Here is a 21246-nt window from a genome sequence, read left to right on the forward strand (position 1 = left end):
CTGTATTACAGAACCACAGGTGAAGTTGTATCGGGTGTCGTAAGTAAAGTGTTCAACCAACCCAAAGCCAAAGCCAAGGAGCTAGGCATTGAGATTTGTCTAATGTACATAGAGATTGAGAAAGGAGAGGCTGTGCAAGAAGAGCTCCTAAAAGGCCTGGACAACAAGAACCCCAAGATTGTAGTGGCCTGCATAGAGACACTGAGGAAAGCCTTAAGGTAAGACTTGTTGCTTTAGTTTTGTGAACTAGAATATCTCAGTTGAATTTGAGTTCCTGGCTTAAACAGAAATGAAAACTGCTGGACTGGACTTGGCGTGCCACACTAACCAGGAAAATTGACCTGGGAAAGCTAGTCATTCCTCAAGTGTGGCGCTTTCTATTCAGTGATTTTAGCCTTCAGCTGGTGTTACATAGTTATTTTTTCTAAATCCTCTTCTAATGAAGATGAGCAGGGGAGATGTCTGACCTGTTTTCAAATTAGGAATTGGCTTTTTCGTGGAAAAGCGCTCCTCAGGATATTTAAGCAGTCCTCTTGTTATCCTCAAGCATATTTATGTACTTTGAAATGTTGGCTAAAGACTGTTTATTTACTAAAGCAGACCTTTGTTTAGATGCCTTTTTAGTAAAGTAGAAGTAAATACTATATGCCTTTAAACAGAAGCACAGCAATAGCAAATAGAAAATAACTTTTACTCTTATGAAATAAGTTATTTTCAGTGCTAGAATTTCTTGTTGTTTGGCAGTGAAGTTTTTCATGAATGAGATCTTTTTCAGGAACAAGTGGCTGTCATTTGGTATGGAAATCTGAATTAGACAAACCACTAGTTTGTTCTGATTTGGCAGTCCTTCTAATCTGATATCCTGTCCCCATTACTATCCACATGAGAAACTTTAGAAAGCAGCTCTAGTGAAATCCTAAATGTGTGGCCTATGGCAGTGACAATCATCCCAACTCAGCTCGCTTGCAATTTTGTGTATGACCTATTTAGAGAAAATGCTTCCTTTGGTGTTTATCTTACATGGAAATATCAAAATTCCTAAATTTTGTTAAATGATCCTCAATTTATAAGTCTTAAACTTTTACATTGTCTTTCGCTTGGTTCATGAAGTTCTTTTATAAAATTTATAAAATTTGACTTTCACTTAGATTCTTGTGTAATAAATTTTTCCTCATTTCAAGCCTAGTATAGTATAGTAGGTGTGTTCTTATGAGTAGTAGTTTTTATGAGTAGTGTGCTCAATCTATCATCTTAGAAATTTATTGAATTAACTTGGTTATCAAGACTATGCTTGTCTCAGGGTGCCTGGCTGGCTCAGTTGGTGGAGCATACGACTCTTGATCTTGGGGTTGAGGCTACTTAAAAATAAAATCTAAAAAAAATTTAAAGACTGTGCTTATCTCTGTAGATATGTTCTGTCCTTAGTAATGGATCTCTCTCTCTCTCTTTTTTTTTTTTTTTTTAAAGATTTTATTTATCTGACAGACAGCTAGAAAGGGAACCCAAGCAGGGGAGGTAGGAGAGGGAGAAGCAGGCTTCCCGCTGAGCAGGGAGCCCAATGTGGGGCTCGATCCCAGGACTCCGGGATCATGACCTGAGCTGAAGGCAGACGCTAAACAACTGAGCCACCCAGGCACCCCAGTAATGGATCTCTTAATAAAAACATGTATTATGCTATAATCAGCCTTTAAAGATTTTATTTATTTGAGAGAGAGAGCATGAGCAGGGGGAGGGGTAAAGGGAGAGGGAGAAGAAGACTTCCCGCTGAGCAGGGAGCCCAATTCGGGGCTCAATCCCAGGACCCTGAGATCATGAGCCAAAGGCAGAGGCAGATGCTTAACTGACTGAGCCACCCAGGCACCCCCCATATGTGGTTTTCTATAGTAATATGTTTAGTATCAAGATGAGGTTTTGTTTTGTTAATCTGTTTTCCATGTGGACCTATTCTGTAGGTTTTTCTTAAATCTTTCGGTAGGCCCGGATAGTGAAACAAAAAAATCGGATGAAACAAATCTGGTAATGTAAAGGAAGACTCCGAGATCCCAAATGTTAGGTTCTTCAGGCACAGTGCTGAGTGCCCTGTTTCATAACCCTAAGTTCTTATTTTTCCTATAGTCTTAAAGGTCAACTGAGCCAAGTTAAAATGTTCTTTTCTATTAAAATAAAGGGTATTTTAAAGGAAATCTTGGAGATCATCTTGTTTATTTTCATGTTATGATATCTGTATTTAAACTATTTACATACCACGTATCTTTTTAAATATCATTTCTGAAGGAGAGTATTTTCTGTCTCCTCTAACCTATTGGAATATGTCAGTAGCTATTACTAAAAATTTTTGTTGCATTTGTGTACAGGAGATAAATTTATACACATTAGATAAATAAATAATAGATAAATGAGTTGACCCTTGAACAACACAGGGGTTATGGGAGCCAGCCCCCATGCAGTCAAAAATCTGTGTATAAATTTCGACTTCCCCAAAACCTAACTACCAATAGCCTACTGTTGACTGGAAGCCTTAGAGATAACAAACAGTCGATTAACATATTTTGTATATTATCTCTATTATATACTGTATCCTTATATATAACAAAGTAAGCTAGAGAGAAGAAAATGTTACTAAAATCAAAGGAAGAGAAAAGACATTTATAGTACTGTACTGTAAAACATCCATGTTTGAGTGGACCCACACAATTTGAACCTGTGATGTTCAAGGGTCAAGTGTATATGAGTTCTACTACAAAAATGTCAGTGTTGTTTCATAACTGAATCCCTCTTGCTCCTGAATTTGTTATGCAGAAATGTTAGCAGTGACTCAGAAAGCTAAATTTGGCCAGTTAGGAAACTTAAAAATATAAAATGTGACAAATATATAAGGTTAAATGTGCTACCTTTTTAAAAGAAGTCAGAATGCAACTGTTTTCCCCATGAAAAACTGAAGCAAAGAGAGATTTAGGTTGCCTGGAGTTGTAGGTGATAAGCTTTGACGTCAGGAATGAAACATGCTGCCAGGATTAGTGATCTGTCAAGTTGAGTGAACCACCTTAATCGTAAGAACTATTAAAAACTTACTGCAAGTAGGGGTGCCTGGGTGGCTCAGTCATTAAGCATCTGCCTTTGGCTCAGGTCATGATCCCAGGGTCCTGGGATCAAGCCCCGCATCGGGCTCCCTGCTCCACAGGAAGCCTGCGTCTCCCTCTGCCCGTCCCCCTGCTTGTGTTCCCTCTCTCACTGTGTCTCTCTCTGTCAAATAAATAAATAAAATCTTTAAAAAAAAAAAAAACTTACTGCAAGTAGATTTCACTCATCTAAATATGTATAAACTGATTTATGTTTTTAAGCTTTTATATGTATATACATATATATTTAAGATGTTACACAAGTTTGGTCCTTTATAGATTTGAATTATCCCTAATCTGGTTACCTGGAAGGTTAGTTTTAAGATTTTTATATTCTGGACCCTAGACATTAAATAACACTCTTAGAAGAGTGATATCTAAACAGAGATGTTAGGAACTCCTTTTTTTTTTTCTGCCTTAAAAAATCTCAACTATTAGTAAGTATATAATAAGTACAGAACTACATTTGAGTGAATGAAAACTAACACTACCCAAATATATTGCATGTTGACGAGTTTTTTTTTCCCCCAATGTTTTACTTCTAGTGAATTTGGTTCCAAAATCATCTTGCTTAAGCCAATTATCAAAGTGTTGCCAAAACTCTTTGAATCTCGAGAAAAAGCTGTTCGAGATGAAGCAAAACTAATTGCTGTGGAGATTTACAGATGGATTCGGGATGCTCTGAGACCCCCATTACAAAATATAAACTCTGTCCAGGTGAGGCACAAAGTTTTTTGGTTGTCTTTGCATAAGACTAATATAAAGGTGTTTCTTTCCTGTTGTTGATATTCTGTGCTTACAAATAATTATTTTTGTTCTTAGTTTTGAAATAATTTGATTTTTTTTTCTTCTGAGCATAGCTGTCTCTGATTTTATTTTGTCCTCTCAAGTTAAATACCATACATTCAGTGATTCCAGTATGTCAGTGTTGAGTCTATAGTAATTTAAAAGATCCCTTTATAATGCTATTGGGTGGCAGGACTTAGTATCTGTTTGGACAACATGCATTTTATCTGTTTTTTGTTACAGTTGGTTTTAGAGACTTTATCTGATACAAATATATCTGAATTCATGAACTAATGAGTGTCCTAAAAAGTGAATTTTATTCTTTTTTCTAAGTGCTTAGACATACATCTTCAGTAGTAAATATGTCAGTTTGATTTATGTTACCAAATGTATATTTATTTTTAATTTAAATTCAGTTAATTAACATATAATGTATTATTTGTTTCAGGGGTACAGGTCTGTGATTCATCAGTCTTATATAATACCCAGTGCTCGTTACAACACATACCCTCCTCAATGTCCATCACCTGTTATCCCATCCCCCGACCCTTCTCCCCTCCAGAAACCCTCAGAAACCTCCCCTCAGAAACCCTGTTTCCTAAGATTAAAAGTCTCTTATGGTTTGTCTGTCTCTCTTGTTTCTTCTTTTTCATTTTTTCCAATGTATACACTTTAAATGTATCTTTTCTTTTTGCCCTGTTAGAACCACATAAATAAGAAATTGGTTTCTGATGTTAGTAAATATAAATGTTAAGTATGTTCTCTAAGGATGAGGATGTAGGTATGTTTTTAAAAATATTTTATGATATTTGTAGTTGAAAGAACTAGAAGAAGAATGGGTTAAATTGCCAACAGGTACTCCTAAACCCAGTCGATTTCTGCGTTCCCAACAAGAACTAGAAGCTAAATTGGAACAGCAACAGTCAGCTGGTGGCGATGCTGAGGGAGGTAAGCCAGTTTTAAACACTGGTTTCTATGAAAATTAGCAAGAACAGGCCCTACCTCAAGAACCTATGTTTACAGGGGCACCTGGGTGGCTCAGTCATTAAGCATCTGCCTTCGGCTCAGGTCATGATCCCGGGGTCCTGGGATCAAGCCCCCACATCGGGCTCCCTGCTCAGCGGGAAGCCTGCTTCTCCCTCTCCCACTCCCCCTGCTTGTGTTCCCTCTCTTGCTCTTTCTCTCTCAAATAAATAAATAAATAAAATCTTAAAAAAAAAAAAAAAAAACCCTATGTTTACTAAGCACATTTTGTAGGACTGCCATTTAATACAATATCAATTGTTTATAGCATTAATAACTAATTCCTTCTATATCAAGATTTCATCAGGGTGTGAAAGGAGTGATAACTATTTGATAAGTAAAAACCTTCCATCCATTTTTAAGGTTTGTTTTGTTTTTCTCCTGGAAGGTGGTGACGATGGTGATGAGGTGCCACAGATAGATGCTTATGAGCTTTTGGAAGCGGTAGAAATTCTTTCCAAACTTCCCAAAGACTTTTATGACAAAATTGTAAGTAATGGTAACCTTCTTTCATTTATTTCATTTTAAATAATTCCTTGATTATAATTAGATTGTTCTGCTGAGCCCTTTTCCTGGTATACCCCTTTGCACCCCATATCTTCCCTAGTAGAGTGAATCAGTTGCTTCTTTGTTCTCATACTGCTGTGTATGTATACCTACAATAGCACTTTCTTTTAACACATCTTACCAAAACCCAGAACATTATTCCTGACTTCTTTTTCCTCATTGTCTCTCTGGTTTTACCTTTAAATATCTGTCAGATTCATCTTTTCTCCATCCCACTGCCACTACTTTACCCCAGGGTTCCTTGACGTTGGCACTATTGACATTTTTTTCCAGATAATTCTTGGTTTTGGGGGACTCTCCTGTGCACTGTAGGATGTTTAGCAGCATCTCTAGCATTGACCCACCAGATATCAGTAATACCATTCCTCAAGTCTGATAACCAAAAATGTCTCCAGACTGTGCTAAGTGTACCCCAAGAGACACAGTTATCCCCAAAGAAGAAACAGTCTTATCCCAACCACCACCATTATCTCTTGTCCCACATGCCATGGTAGTCTTCTTGTAAGACTCCCTGTCTCTGTTCTTGTCTCCTTCCCATCACATTTCCCAATATAATCAAAGCTGTCATTTTTGAAAATAAAAATCTTCCCATATCACTGCCTCACTGAAATCCTTCCAGTGGCTTCCATGAGTTTAATGTGATGTCTGAAATCATCCTATAACCATCGAGGCCACCTAAGGCACCTTTGAGGCCCCTGCTTACCTTGCAGCCTTACCTTCTGTAATTGCTGTCACTCCGTGCCCCTGTCACCCTGAACTCCTTGTATCATACGTGCCACATTCGCCGCCCCCAACAAGCTCTGGACCTTAATATATGCTGTTCTTGGGGCGCCTGGGTGGCTCAGTTGGTTAAGCGACTGCCTTCGGCTCAGGTCATGATCCTGGAGTCCCGGGATCGAGTCCCGCATCGGGCTCCCGGCTCGTCAGGGAGTCTGCTTCTCGCTCTGACCCTCCCCCCTCTCATGTGCTCTCTCTCTCATTCTCTCTCTCTCAAATAAATAAATAAAATCTTTAAAAAAAAAAATATATATATATATGCTGTTCTTTCTGCCTATAACATTCTCCCAATTCACCCCATAATACTTCTTCATCCTCTACATCTCACCTTAAGGATCACTTTTTAGGGGAGATCCTACCTGTCAGCCTAAAGTAGATTAAGTCGTCTTGCTGTAATTCCAAAGCAGCCTGTACTTCTCTTCTCATAATGGCCATGACCTAGTAGTTATTTATTGCAGATCTTCCTAGCTTTGCCAGCAAGCTGCTTCAGTCCTCCATTGACTTCGGATTAACAAATACTTGATAAATTAAATCGCACTGTGATCTTCCCCAGGGTGGCGAGTTTGTCGTCTTCGTTATATCCCCAGTTCTTTCAAATAGTGGGTGTGCAAAATTTTTGAACGATTGCTTGATCTCTAGTGAAGTATTTTCTACTTCATGGCCATAAAACAGAACAATTAGCATTGTACCACCAATGTCTAAAACTGATCTCTAAGATTAGAGCAGTTTTGGTGGTTGGTTATGTGATTGTCTTTTTCTGGTCTTTTTAATATTGTCAGTATGGGAATTCCTTTCGCCTGTAGTTGTACTATGAGATATCCTAGAAACACTTTCTAGCAGTGTTTCCTGTTTAGTACTTGCTTACTAACATTTGCCTAGAAAATGAGAAGGAAGTCTATGGCATCCCGTTCTTTTACTTATAGAACTCTAGGGTTATGAAATGTTGTGAAAACACTTATTATGTATGGACAAAATTTTATGTATATGAGCAAAACATTCTGATGGGCTGCACAGTTTTGCAGCTTTGTTTTTTAACCAGCTTTAGAAAAAAGTTTCTGTAAATAAAAAATGATATATCTTTGAATTAGGAGTGCAAGAAATACTTTTATTTTTTTATTTTGCCTCCTAATTTCTGCCTACAAGTGACTCATTCCGTGCCTTGCAGGAGGCAAAAAAATGGCAAGAGAGGAAAGAAGCTCTGGAGGCTGTAGAAGTACTAGTGAAAAACCCCAAACTGGAAGCAGGCGATTATGCAGATTTAGTCAAAGCATTAAAGAAGGTAAGTGAGAAGAGTGTCAACACTGGTAAGCGGACAATAGGCCAGGCCTTTGAGTTTCTCGCCATACCCTTGTAAAGGATTGTTTAAAACGATTGTCCTAGGTTAGTTTGGAGGGATTGGTTTTCAGTCTTTGTTGATTATCATTTTGCTTTATGCTGTCTGGTAGCATACACAAACCTCCAGAAAAAGAGGGGCTTGGTGATGTAGAACCAGATATTCTAGTTTTATTTTATTTTATTTTTTTTAAAGATTTTATTTATTTATTCATGAGAGACAGAGAGAAGCAGAGGGAGAAGCAGGCTCCCAAGGAGCAGAGAACCCGATGCGGGACTTGATACCAGGGCCCTGGGATCATGACCTGAGCCGAAGGCAGACGCTTAACCATCTGAGCCACCCAGGCGCCCCAGATATTCTAGTTTTATAGTTCTATAGGATGAACTATTTAAATTGGCTCTATTTAATGGGACAGGTGTTAAATATGAAGAGTATTTTCCCATTAGATAGAAAATTTGCCACCTTGTATATCTGCGTGTAAAGTGAAGGATGTGTGGTCATCATAAAGCAGGCAAGTGCTGAATAAGAAAGAAATGCTTTTAGAAAATACTCCTTTGGTGTTGCTGCTGGTTGATGAATTTGTATGTAGTGGCTTTTCATAAAATCTGAAAGTATAGATCAAATACTGTGAATAGAGTTAAAGAGTTTAAGAACAAACTCTAAAGACGTGTTCTTGAATAGAGAAAACTTTAATTTGCTTCTTCAGCCTGAAATTACAGAGGATTAGAATGGTGGGGGGGGTGGTTAATCTTTAGTTATATGCACATATAGGTACAGTAATTCTCATTATTCATAGTGGGTATCTTCTCTAAAGCCATTACAACACTGAATTAGCGAATACTTGACCCAATTGCTCCTAAGGAAACACAGGAATGGGGTCCTGCAACTCTTTGGTCTCAACATTTTCATCAATCAGTCGATATATAACTTGTTTCATTCTATTTGAAGAGGTCTCATTTAATATATATTATTGATGCATTAACACTGAACTCCTGGCCAACAGCACTATAACTCATGCCTGAACAAAGCTTATCTAACACATAATTTCTGTGTCAGGCCTTTTTGCGCTTAGGAACACTAGACAGCACTTCAGCACTATACTTGGGGGCCATTTTAAACAGTGAAAGCACCAACAAAAATCACAAAAATGAAAAGAAAAAAAGAAAGAAAAAGAAATGCAGCACTAAACAGATCATGAAAAAGATACTTGTTTACAGTATGAGAGCTGAAAGAAGAAGGCAGAGTGTTGCTTTGTTCATTCTCAGCTGGGAATGTGCACACCAGGCAGCTCAGAGTTTTCACAGCTCTGTGCTTGTCCGTGAATGACTAGGAGAGTGCTGTGAGTATTGATTCGGGGGTTCTAAATAAATGTTAACAAGTAGGTGAATTCGCAAATATGAAATCCGTGAGTAACGAGGATGGGCTATGTTTTCTCATAGTCAGCTTCCCATGCTTTCCTCCAAGTGAGATTTGGAGGCAGAGGTATGATTTTTCCCAATCTTGTTTAGTCCTCAGTCTTCCAATCTTGAAGAGCCCCAAACCCAGGCAAGATTAATTAGAAGGGAATTGCCCAGAGGGAAAAGATTTCACCAACCTGGAGCATGGGAGGAAAGAGAAAGGGTAGAAAGGCACTAAGAGAGGGAAATGAGATTCTAGTGGCATTGAGAACTTCAGATTCTCTCTAAATTCCAGCATATCATTTTTATCTGTAATCTTATTACTTGTCCCTGAATTCTCAGTGCCTCAGATAAAAACTTTTATTTTTTTCTTATCTAATGATACACTATTAATTGATGTTCTCCACATGCATTTTCTTAGGATATTAGCTGTTCAAATAAATACTGTTCTGTGATTTCCATTGGCATTTGAATATAAATATACTCTCTCGCTGTATTCTTTACAGAGAGGATCATGGATTTTATATTTGGGTAGACATAGACAATAGATTTGTGTGAGAAACTTCTCCCTCTTCATATGGTGGAGTGGGGGGCGATTAAAGGCTTACAAACAAGTAAAAATTTTAATTTTGTGGCTAAAATATTTAAAACAATGAAAAGTTAATTTCGGTTGTATAAATAAACCAGGAACAAGGCATTTTAAAATTTTTTATGTGATTTTACTTGCACGTAAACACAAACTTCATCTCCATATTATGTTGACTTAACAGAGATCTGTCAAAAATGGGGAAATGAGGAAATGGAAAAGAATGAGACTGAATAGGCTACAGACCGATCCCTCATCCCTCCATAAATGGTCTCTTCTCTCTCTGTTGTCTATATCAAGTAATCCCAGTTTTTTTGCCTTTAATACAAGTAATGCGAACTACTCATTTTGAAATTCCTTTCAGTATTCCTGAAATTATTTCTTCAGGTGTCTTCTTTCAAGTTGTCACATGACTTAACATATTTTGTGGGCTTTCCTGTTTTCACAGGTTATAGTTCTTTCATTTATAAGATACTTTTTCCCCTACCCCTTACCCTACCTCCCCCCCCCCCCCAATAGCTTCTTTGACTTGGCTAATTACCTATGGATGCTGGTAGATACATATATTTTTTTAATCTTTAGATTAAGGTTTGGGTCTTCAAGGTATTTTATTATATACGCTTGCTAGCTTTTTTTGTGGTATTAACCTTTTTTTTTTTCACTTGGTCTTTCTACATTTCCCCCCTTACTGCTTATATTCATCATAGTTTTCTAAACATGGTGGATTTCATTGACTTCTGACTATGTCAACAGTGTTTTTGTTTTGGTTACTATTAACTAGTCGCTTACATTACTAGTTGAAGATAAATACTAATTGATAATTACAGCTGACCCTTGAACAACACAAGTTTGAACTGCATGGTCAATTTACACGTGGATTTTTTTTCAATAAATACAGAACAGTACTGTAAATGTACTTTCCTTGTGATTTTCTTTTTTTTCTTGTGTTTTTTTTTTTTTTAAGATTTTATTTATTTATTTGACAGAGACAACAGCGAGAGAGGGAACACAAGCAGGGGGAGTTAGAGAGGGAGAAGCAGGCCCCCCCGCCAAGCAGGGAGCCCATGTGGGGCTCGATCCCAGGACCCTGGGATCATGACCTGAGCCGAAGGCAGACGCTTAACGACTGAGCCACCCAGGCGCCCCTTTCTTGTCATTTTCTTAATAACATTTTCTTTTCTCCAGCTTACTTTATCATAAGACTATAGAATATAATACATATACAAAATATGTGTTCATCAACTGTTTATGTTATCGGAAAGGCTTCTGTAGTTGTAATTAAGTTTTGGGGGAGTCAAAAGCTGTATGTGGATTTTTGACTACACGGGGGGGAGGGGGGTCAGTGTCCCTAACCCTCACATTGTTCAAGGATCAACTGTGCTTAAAATTATTTTGTAGGCCTAGATTTATGGGAGAAGTGACAGCACTTTTAATTATAGGATATTTCCCATTATTTAGGTTAAATTAACTTTGTGAGCTAAAGCTTCCTTTCCCTAGTCTAGAACAGAGTCATGGAGATTTTCAAATCTGGAATGGAGTCATATGCTATTTTTCTTAAAAATAAACACTTCTCCACCTTCCCCACTCCCATTTCCCAATTTAGAACAACCTGTTTAATCAAACTACGATGTTTGACAATGAGTGTTGAAGGCAGATAGGCCTAGTCCATCACTCACCTATAAGTTCATTCAATCCTTTACCATCTTGAACTATAATAGGTTCACAAGATCCTCTTCAGGACTTTCCATCAGGACCATTAGTGTCTAGGGTTCAGCTCCCACTGGTTATTGCTCTAATGGTGGATAGGAAGAGCTGTTCTTCATTGAACTAAGATTTCTTAGAATGGGGTCTGGCATGTTTTTGATGACCATCCCTAGAATATAGTTTATATGCTAAATATGAAGTCTGCCATCTAAATAATTCCTGTAAGTTCTTTTGGTTAAAAAAAGAGCATCCAAACATTTATAAATGCCAGTAGTGAGTTTAATACAGAACTGAATGGAAGTTTTTTCTCTATGGATTTATAGTAAAGGATTTAACAAATGTTTATTAGGACCTGATCTCATCTTCTCATAAGAAAAATGGATTTGCCGTAACATGAATTTACAGTGTAAATATGCTTTAGTGAAGAAAGCAAAAGCTTTGGAGTCAAAACAGAGCTGGGTTTAAATCACATCACATCACATTTGCTAGCTCTGACCTTGAGCAAGGAATCTATATTTAATTTCTGAAATCTGCAAAATTTGATAATATTACCTAGTTTAAAGGGTTTTGGTTGAAAAATTAAATGAAATAAGGATTATAAAGCACCTATAAAATTATGACATTCATTTGTTTTTAATAAATGTTAATCTTGGGGCCTGGGTGGCTCAGATGGTTAAGCGTCTGCCTTCGGCTCAGGTCGTGATCCCAGGGTCCTGGGAACAAGCCCCGCATTGGGCTCCCTGCTCATTGGGGAGCCTGCTTCTCCCTCTGCCTCTGCCTCTCTCTCTCTCTCTCTCTCTCTCTGACTCTCATGAATAAATAAATAAAACATTAAAAAAAATAATAATAAATAAATGTTAATCTTGCCTCTTAATCATTACTCCTTAGCACTTAGGGAGTGCATGAAAGTCCATCTAGAACTTCCTTGCATGCTCTACATTAGGGGTTGTTTAATTCAGGGAATCTGGAAGGAAGCATTCTACTTATGGAATACAAGATCTTAGGGACTAAATAAATCCAAGGTGGAATGGAAGCATTACTTCTACCTGGGAAAAGAGTAAAGAGTGAAAGGAGGGTGGTGGTATAAATAATGCTGGAAACTCTGCTAGAAGACTCTAAATGCACACTTGACGATCATTAGGTATCTAAAATGGCAGCCACAAGGCCAGAAGCTCCCTGAGAGGAATGGTTGCAATGATATTTGCGACTTAGCGTCCCCATGGACTTCTTGAAAGTACCTATACCAGTTTCTGCTGGTGTTCCTTGGGTATAAACGTTGGAGCTGTTGCCCTGTGGTGTCTTTCCTCTGAGATACATTGTCTTTTGGCTTTTCCTGCCCCAGAGCAAAGTCAGCAGGCCTGCAGCTTCTCTGCCATTATCAGAGTCCCCTCCTGCAGAGTTGTGCAATGCTGACAACCCAGACTACCACTGATGGAGAGTTAGCTATTTGAAGTTGTGGTTCTGTGTATATGTTACTGGCAGAACTTTAAGACAGGAGACTAAACAGAATGAAAGGACACCCTCAAATTTGATATTGTCAAGGAAGAATTTTTCCTCTTTTGTAGGAAACAGAATTGGCTATCCATTAGCATAACAGCTTGCAGAGTTCTTTTTTTTTTTGTTTTTTTTTTTTTTGTTTTTTAAATTTTATTATGTTATGTTAGTCACCATACAATACATCATTAGTTTTTGATGTGGTGATCCACGATCCACTGTTTTCGTATAACACCCAGTGCTCCATGCAGTACGTGCCCTCCTTAATACCCATCACCGGGCTAACCAATCCCCCCTCCCCTCTCCCCCCTAAAACCCTGTTTGTTTCTCAGAGTCCATAGTCTCTCATGGTTCATCTCTCGTTTTGTAAATTCAATCTGACAATTTCTGGCTCTTTTTTTTTTTTTTTTTTTTTAATTTTTTTATTGTTATGTTAATCCCCATACATTACATCATTAGTTTTAGATATACTGTTCCATGATTCATTGTTTGTGCATAACACCCAGTGCTCCATGCAGAACGTGTTTTGTTTTTTTTTTTAAGATTTTTTTTATTTATTTATTTGAGAGAGAGCGAGTACATGAGAGGGGGGAGGGTCAGAGGGAGAAGCAGACTCCCTGCCGAGCAGGGAGCCCGATGCGGGACTCGATCCAGGGACTCCAGGATCATGACCTGAGCCGAAGGCAGTCGCTTAACCAACTGAGCCACCCAGGCGCCCTTGCAGAGTTCTTTTAAGAATACATTTTCAGTTCCCTTCTACAGAGTTGTGACTGTTTTTGTTTTCCTTTCTTCCCCCCTTTTTGTAGGTTGTTGGAAAGGACACCAATGTCATGTTGGTGGCTTTGGCAGCAAAATGTCTTACTGGCCTGGCTGTTGGGCTAAGGAAGAAATTTGGACAATATGCAGGACATGTGAGTAACACTCCTTTTTAGATACAAATCAACAACGTTAACATGAGTGGCAGACTTGCTTGCTTTATAATATTGAGCATAACCCCTCACAACATTTCAGTAAAGATGTTGGTTATAACTAAATTCATTAGCTTTATATAGAAAATTGGGTACATGGCCTAAATACTTAGTTGAGTTGATTTGCTTATTACTTATTAATATTTTGCTTTGTTCTTATAAGATTATATGCAGTATAACAGGATGAAATGAAACTTGTGATAACCACTCGAGAGAGTGGTTATGAAAGTAGGAAAGGCAATATAAAACCAGAAGTGAGATGAATATGTAAAACGTATTTTTAGTGTTTTCTTTCTTTCTTTTTTTTTTTTTTAGATTTTATTTATTTGACAGAGAGAGACACAGCGAGAGAGGGAACACAAGTAGGGGGAGTGGGAGAGGGAGAAGCAGGCTTCCCGCCAAGCAGGGAGCCAGATGCGGGGCTCAATCCCAGGACCCTGGGATCATGGCCTGAGCTGAAGGTAGACGCTTAACGACTGAGCCACCCAGGCGCCCCTTTAGTGTTTTCCTATTCAAAATATAATTAATTTACTTATATACTTGAAACGTTTATATAGATTAGCCTCTTGGTGTATCAGTTTAATTTATTCTAAGAAATGTGACTGGATGGGGCACCTGGGTGGCTCAGTCGTTAAGTGTCTGCCTTCGGCTCGGGTCATGATCCCAGGGTCCTGGGATCGAGCCCCACATTGGGCTCCCTGCTCGGCGGGAGGCCTGCTTCTCCCTCTCCCACTCTCCCTGCTTGTGTTCCCTCTCTCACTGTCCCTCTCTGTCAAATAAATAAAAAAAAAAAAATCTTTAAAAAAAAAAAAAAAAAGAAATGTGACTGGAGCACTCAAGTTTGGTAACAGTTTTAATAAATTGAGATGTTTTCTTTAACTGTGGCATTTGTCAATTGGCCTCGGAATCTGGTCTGAATTACTTAGAATGGCGCAGCATCCTGGAAATTGACCATACTAAACTTTAGAGTTGAACTTGCTAGCCATTTGATCATTTGATTACCTAGAATGACTTTAGAAGCTAGTTTGTAGTCATGTGTCAGTTTTATGTTGTGAAGTTAATGTCTAAGCTCAGTTACAGTATTTGGAGCTTGCTTACTCATAGCATTAAAAATAATTTCAGAGAACTTAACTGAAAAAAAATACGCTACCAAATAAAAATAAGTCATGACTAACTTGTTACCAGGGAAATAAAAATATGGGTCCATAAAACCCTTAGACATGTAAATTATGAATTGGAATAAAACTATAAACAATATTTTATAGCAATAATATTTATTATGCAATACTTGTATGTATATATGCAATCAGTGTGTTAATTAGCTTTTGGTCAGTTTTGTGTTACTTATTAGCATACTTTTTTAAAAAAAGAATATACTTTTGTCTTAATAACTTTTAACCTAGAAAACAATTTTTAAGGTACATTTTAATTTACTAAATCCTAGTCAGATCATTACCTGGCCCAGTTCGAGTTCTGATTCTGGCTTTGTGACATTTTGTTATGCAGCTTAAAGTTACAAAGCTTATAGTTTGGAGTATCACCCCACCCCCCTTAAAACTATCATGTACAGTATTTGATGTCAAGCATGTTAATGGTTCAGGTTTATTTTCTTTAGCTATTTATAAGCTATCTTTTTCATAAAATACATATAAAAGTGAACTTTAGCTTTATAACCATTAAAACATCTTGATTTTCAAGTTTATAACTAACTCCTAATATTAAAAAGTCTTTTATAAAAATTTCTCCACGGAAACTATATTCCTTCTGGTCTCTATCACTTCTGTGAAATCTTAAAAAAAGTTTTTTGGATGCCTTTGAGCTTTGCTGTATCTTTTGGACCTTAAAAGACAACTTTAATTTGCCTGCTAGCACAGTGCCTGGCACTCAATAGGTAAATTAAGTATTCAATAAATATTTTATGAATCACAGATGGTTTATAAGATAAAAATTATAAAATTCCAACTTTATTGATCTAAACTTAGTACTTGAATAAGAGGATATCCTTCTGATCAAAATTGCTATGATTTTTAGTACTAGTTCTTTTTCTTAGTGTAATAAAGGGGTGGGAGACATCCCAGTCTGGTGAAATATATCAGAATCTTAGGTGGGAAGGAAAATTATATGTTATACCTGTTCCCCTATCCTAAATCCACCTAGTTGAGAATCTTTTTGTCTAATAAGAGATGTTACTGATAGAAATGGTTATATGGTTGCATTAAGATGTAGATGCAGAAAAAGGGTTGAGAAGCACTGCTACCAAGGTGCAGAATGGGAACCCTTCATTGTTCTGGCATAAGATCCTTGTGCCCTTCAAGAAAGGAAATGACTTTTTATCCAACTTAGATGTTCACTTTGTTTCTGTAGCACCAAACATTGTTTAAGAACGGCTTTATTGAGATATAGCTTACATGTAAACTATAAAATTCACCCTCTTAAAATGTATAATTAAGTGGTTTTAATATATTCACAAGGTTGTGGAACTATCATGACCATCTAATTCCAGAACATTTTCATCACCCCCCAGAAAACCCCTCTACCCATTAGCAACCACTCCCTGCTGGCAGCCACTAATCTACTTCTGTCTGTGTGGATTTGACATTTTGTAGAATCATTTAAATGGATCCTACGTTATGTGGCCCTTTATGAACTGGCTTTTTTGATTTGGCATATTTTCAAGGTTCATTCATGTGGCATGTCAGGACCTCGTTCATTTTTGTTGCCAGCAAACAAAAAGCTCTTCGCTTTTACAGGTTGTGCCAACCATTTTGGAAAAATTCAAAGAGAAGAAGCCTCAAGTGGTACAAGCCCTGCAGGAGGCAATTGATGCAATCTTCCTCACTGTAAGTGGACAACAATGAGTTTGCATTTGTGTCTACAGTAAATTTTGTCAGTGTAATATTTTGATTATTCTTACAGTTGAGAAAAGCTCACTGACCATGTTTTCTTTTCTAAAGACCACACTACAAAACATCAGTGAGGATGTTTTAGCAGTCATGGATAATAAAAATCCAACCATCAAGCAGCAGACATCTCTTTTCATTGCAAGAAGCTTCCGCCACTGCACTGCTTCTACCCTGCCAAAGAGCTTGCTAAAGCCCTTTTGTGCTGCGCTACTTAAGGTATAGACTTCTCTTTGGAATTGGGGGAACTTTTTATACTTAGGGAAGATTTTTTTTTCCCCATATTAATTATGAACCATGACTAATTGACTTTCAGATTTCAGTAGATTATGGTCTTTTGAGGAGCAGACCCTCTGTAGCTGTGGAAACTGAATCCAAATTCTTGTACTCTCTGCTCCTGTTCTCAAAGAAAAGTACAAGTTAGCTTTATGATTCCACTAACTGCTAAACATTTTGTTTCTTATTTGGCCCATATACTGGTGTTCTCTTGGATCTGGCCAAGCACACAGGCATACAGTTTGGAGTCTTTGAAGATCATTTGCATATGAGGCATTTTAAATAGAGGGTAGGAGGAAAAGGAAGCACTTATTTGCTGAATGGATTACCAGAGGTTTCCTTACCCAAAAAGAATACGTGAAAGAGTAACTGTTAGTTGGCAAAAGGAAAGCTACACTTAGCTTCAGTAAACTGTAAAAAGCAAGTTCTTTATCCAGTAATCACCAGTCTGAATTAAAATAAGTAATACCTAAAATATCTTGTATTAAGATCATTTTGCTTCTTCTGGACCACAGCATATCAATGATTCTGCTCCTGAAGTCAGAGATGCTGCATTTGAAGCATTGGGTACTGCTTTGAAAGTGGTGGGTGAGAAAGCAGTAAATCCATTCTTAGCTGATGTGGACAAACTCAAGCTTGATAAGGTGGGTTAGTGATAGATTATAATGAAATTGGACAACAATCCTCTCTCTGTATATTATGATTTTGTTTCGATTTTGTCTGTCTGTTTCATGAAGACAAAAATGCTGATCAGCTTGTGAAAGTTATTTCATTTGCCACTGGTAGTTCAGGCCTGGAGTGTGAAAACATAGCTTCTGAGGATTTAAATTTCATTTGAAGCTACAGTGGTGATATGAGTCGAAATAGCTTTCAAATTATAAAAAACAAAAAAAAATAAAGCTGAGTGATCAGTCTATAGAGGAGGTAAAAAGAATGTTTTAAGATAAATTTGTTTCTAATATCTGGAAAATTACCTTTCTAAATATGAATGTTTTCTATCAAAAATGTGGCTGTATGTTTATTATAATTTTAATTTGTGTAGAAATAAAATATAAGAAAGTGGATAATTTATTTTTGCTGAAAAGGAAACTTTCTGAATTCTCGTATTTTTGTGGTTTAGGTGACTTATTAAGTACTAATGTAGTGATTATATTTCAGAGCTGGGCTTAATTGATGTTCATCTCAATTTCATTCTCTAGATCAAAGAATGTTCAGAAAAAGTAGAGCTGGTACATGGTAAGAAAGCTGGACTAGCCGCTGATAAGAAGGAATCCAAGCCTGTTCCCGGAAGGACTGCCACTTCAGGGGCTGCAGGAGATAAGGACACAAAGGACATTTCAGCACCCAAACCAGGACCCTTAAAAAAAGCACCTGCTACTAAGGTTAATAGATGAGTTGGAAAATATGGTTTAAAAGTTAGAATTTAGTAAGGCAGGATCTGAATCTCAGGTTCGTGGTTGTCCTTCCAATATGATTTCATTTGAGAAATGAACTCATTACCACATTGAAAATATAGCAGAACATCCATCAACAAAGAGTATTCCAATAATACATTTGGTTAAGTAAACTTTAATAGAGCTAAAAATGGTAATGAATGTACAGGAGCACATTTTGAGGGATCTTAAAGTATCATTAAGTAAAAAATGTGGCAGGGCACTTAACAATAATACCACCTTGGTCATTTTGCTGATAATGCTGCTAAATCACGTCACCAAGTCTACTTACCAGTCAAGGTCTTGTACCTTTGTACAAGCGTAGAAGAGGGAAATGCCTAAAGGTGAATATGGCATTCTTTTAGAGAACACTTATCCTGTGGACTCTCTGAAGCATGAAGTTATCTACTATAGATGCAGAAAGTTTATTCCTTTCCCCATCCTGAACCCCAGTATGAAGTTAGGGGAGAGAACTGGTATTTAATAAAGCATCACTTTGGGAAGTGTTTTACCTAAATAATCTCATTTAATCATCAAACAACTCTTGAAATAAGTGTTTTGTGATTCCCATTTTTCCGGAAAGGGAAAGTGAGGCTCAGCAAGGTTAAATATTCTGCACATGCTCTTACAACTCACTCTGGTATTTTTATTGTTCACTTGTTTATTTACTCTGTCACCACACACCATATCGTAAACTTTAAAGGATAAAGATCTTGTCACTGCTCAGTCCCGTATGCACAGACAAGATTCTGGCAGACAGCAGGAACTGGGCATACATTTGGCGAATGGCTAGCTTTGCAGAACTGGGATTTGGACCCAGGTGTCTCGAACTATAGTCTATGTACTTTCATATTCATATTATGCCATTTCTTCAGCATTCTCACGCAGGGTTGGCAGCCGTTCCCTTCTGTCTCACCAGCTGTTGCCTGTCTGGACAGTGACCTGGGCACAGTACCTTAAGGCCTTTTCTTATCTTGCTGAACCCTGCCATGCTGGACAGCTCTCTCTTAAAAAAAATCCTTTTTTTTTTTTTTTTTTTAAGATTTTATTTATTTGTTTGACAGAGAGAGACACAGCGAGAGAGAGAACACAAGCAGGGGGAGTGGGAGAGGGAGAAACAGGCTTCCCGCTAAGCAGGGAGCCCGATGTGGGGCTCGATCCCAGGACCCTGGGATCATGACCTGAGCCGAAGGCAGAGGCTTAACGACTGAGCCACCCAGGCGCCCCTCTTAGAAAGAATCCTTTAAAAAAAAAAAAAAAGTGGGGGAGCAACCTGCTTCATTCTTCTTTTGAAAAGACTTACTACCAGTATGCCCTATTAAGCCAATAAACGTACATGTCTGTTAAAAAAAAAAAAAAAAGAAAAGTAGGAGATTTGTTAATTGAAGTACCTCTCTATACAGAGAGTGCTATTTATTATAGGAAAGGATCCAGAAGAGGTGTTCTGGTTAATCAAAGAGTATAGAATTTTCTATTTTTAGGGCCAGAAAACAATGAAATCTCTATCAGGTTGTTATTACAAACCACCAAAATCATACTGCTGATATGAACTGGCAAGTATTGGAGGTTTTCATTTGATTAAAAAAACCAGCATTTTCGTTTTGGCTAACTACACCTTAAATGCTTAGATTATGTTCACGATAACATTGGTTTCAGAGGAGGTCTGGATGTTGAAGAGTAATTTGGCCCTCTGTCATTATATCTTTTCTTTTTAGGTTTGGGGCATAGTTTAACAAATTTCCAAAATAGATAGGAGGAATGATGTGAACAGTGATGTGTGTTACTGCATTAACGTTACTGCCATTGGCTGTGTGCCTTGGGATAAACTGATTTTCTTGTGACCTTTCAAAACTGGAGTGAAATACATTTAAATCAAGATATTTAAATAGAGTCTTAGCAGATAGAAGCCAGTGGGTATAATAAAAAGTATGACCAACTAAAGTTTATTCCAGGATTGCAAGGATGGTTCAATATTAATATTTGAAAACTTAACTAAATTTAAAGATGAAAAGAAATCTAACTTCAGACACTGAAAGGGAATATAATAGATTTCAGCATACCTTCATGGTAAAAATTCTTAACCACATAGAAATGGGTGGATACTTTGACTTGACTAAATATATAGAGATAGATTTATAGACAGCAGTAGACCTGGCAAACCACAAGTCAGCATCATGCTTCATAGTGATGAAATACTAGGAGGACTCCTATTAAAGTGAGGAGTAAAACAAAAAAATGCCTGCCAGTACCATTATTGTTTAATAACGTTCTACAATTAGAAAAAAGAATAAAGTAAAACCTGTGTTAATACGAGGAAGGATAAGGCAGAGTTACCACTTTTGTAGATCATATGGTGATATACTTGGAAAATCAAAGTAGGCCAGCTAAAGGACTTTTACAACAATAAAAAGATTCTTTTCTGCGGCCATCTTCAACATAGCTAGACTACTTGCTGCCATTGCCATAACAACCGCTCTCTTCCTTCAAAATTAAGTGGTTCTACATTGAATTAATAATATATTTTCTCATTATTGGGGTATCTTGTAGTGAAGTATTGGGTAGCTGCTAGAAGTTAGAAATTGTCCCTAACTAGTGTAGGAAGGATTTAGAGGTATTTAAAGGCATCAAATGTTAATTCTCAAATTAATCTGTAAATGTAATATAATTCCAGTCCATTTTCATTTCATTTATCTCTTTAGCTCATTCTGAATTAAAGGTTCTTAATAATGGGGTCTGCAGATTTCCCCATGAATGGTCTTCAGGAGGTCTGTCTGCCCTTGAAAGTGCTAAGTTCTGTGGGTACCAAAAATACCCTGTATTTGGTTGGTTGTGTGGTCTCTCATTTTTAATCAAATTTTCAGGGAGTCTCTGGCCCAAAAAAGT

At 37.4% G+C, this 21246-nt stretch overlaps 1 protein-coding gene across 4 annotated transcripts in view; it reads left to right on the forward strand.

Moving 5' to 3' along the window:
* The window catches only part of CKAP5 (cytoskeleton associated protein 5), a 102855-nt gene that overhangs the window by 39403 nt on the left and 42206 nt on the right, over positions 1 to 21246 (forward strand). For 3 of the 4 annotated variants that reach the window (XM_078058076.1, XM_036104948.2, XM_078058077.1), the window contains exons 4-13: positions 12 to 218; positions 3665 to 3836; positions 4721 to 4853; positions 5317 to 5417; positions 7438 to 7551; positions 13593 to 13697; positions 16505 to 16594; positions 16709 to 16873; positions 17446 to 17574; positions 18130 to 18312. In XM_078058076.1, the coding sequence (XP_077914202.1) occupies positions 12 to 218; positions 3665 to 3836; positions 4721 to 4853; positions 5317 to 5417; positions 7438 to 7551; positions 13593 to 13697; positions 16505 to 16594; positions 16709 to 16873; positions 17446 to 17574; positions 18130 to 18312 (1399 nt within the window). Of the gene's footprint in view, positions 1 to 11; positions 219 to 3664; positions 3837 to 4720; positions 4854 to 5316; positions 5422 to 7437; positions 7552 to 13592; positions 13698 to 16504; positions 16595 to 16708; positions 16874 to 17445; positions 17575 to 18129; positions 18313 to 21246 lie in introns of those variants that run through there. The other variant, XM_078058078.1, reaches the window with a different exon arrangement.

This window comes from Halichoerus grypus, chromosome 11 (assembly GCF_964656455.1).
Source record: "Halichoerus grypus chromosome 11, mHalGry1.hap1.1, whole genome shotgun sequence".
NCBI lineage: Eukaryota > Metazoa > Chordata > Mammalia > Carnivora > Phocidae > Halichoerus > Halichoerus grypus.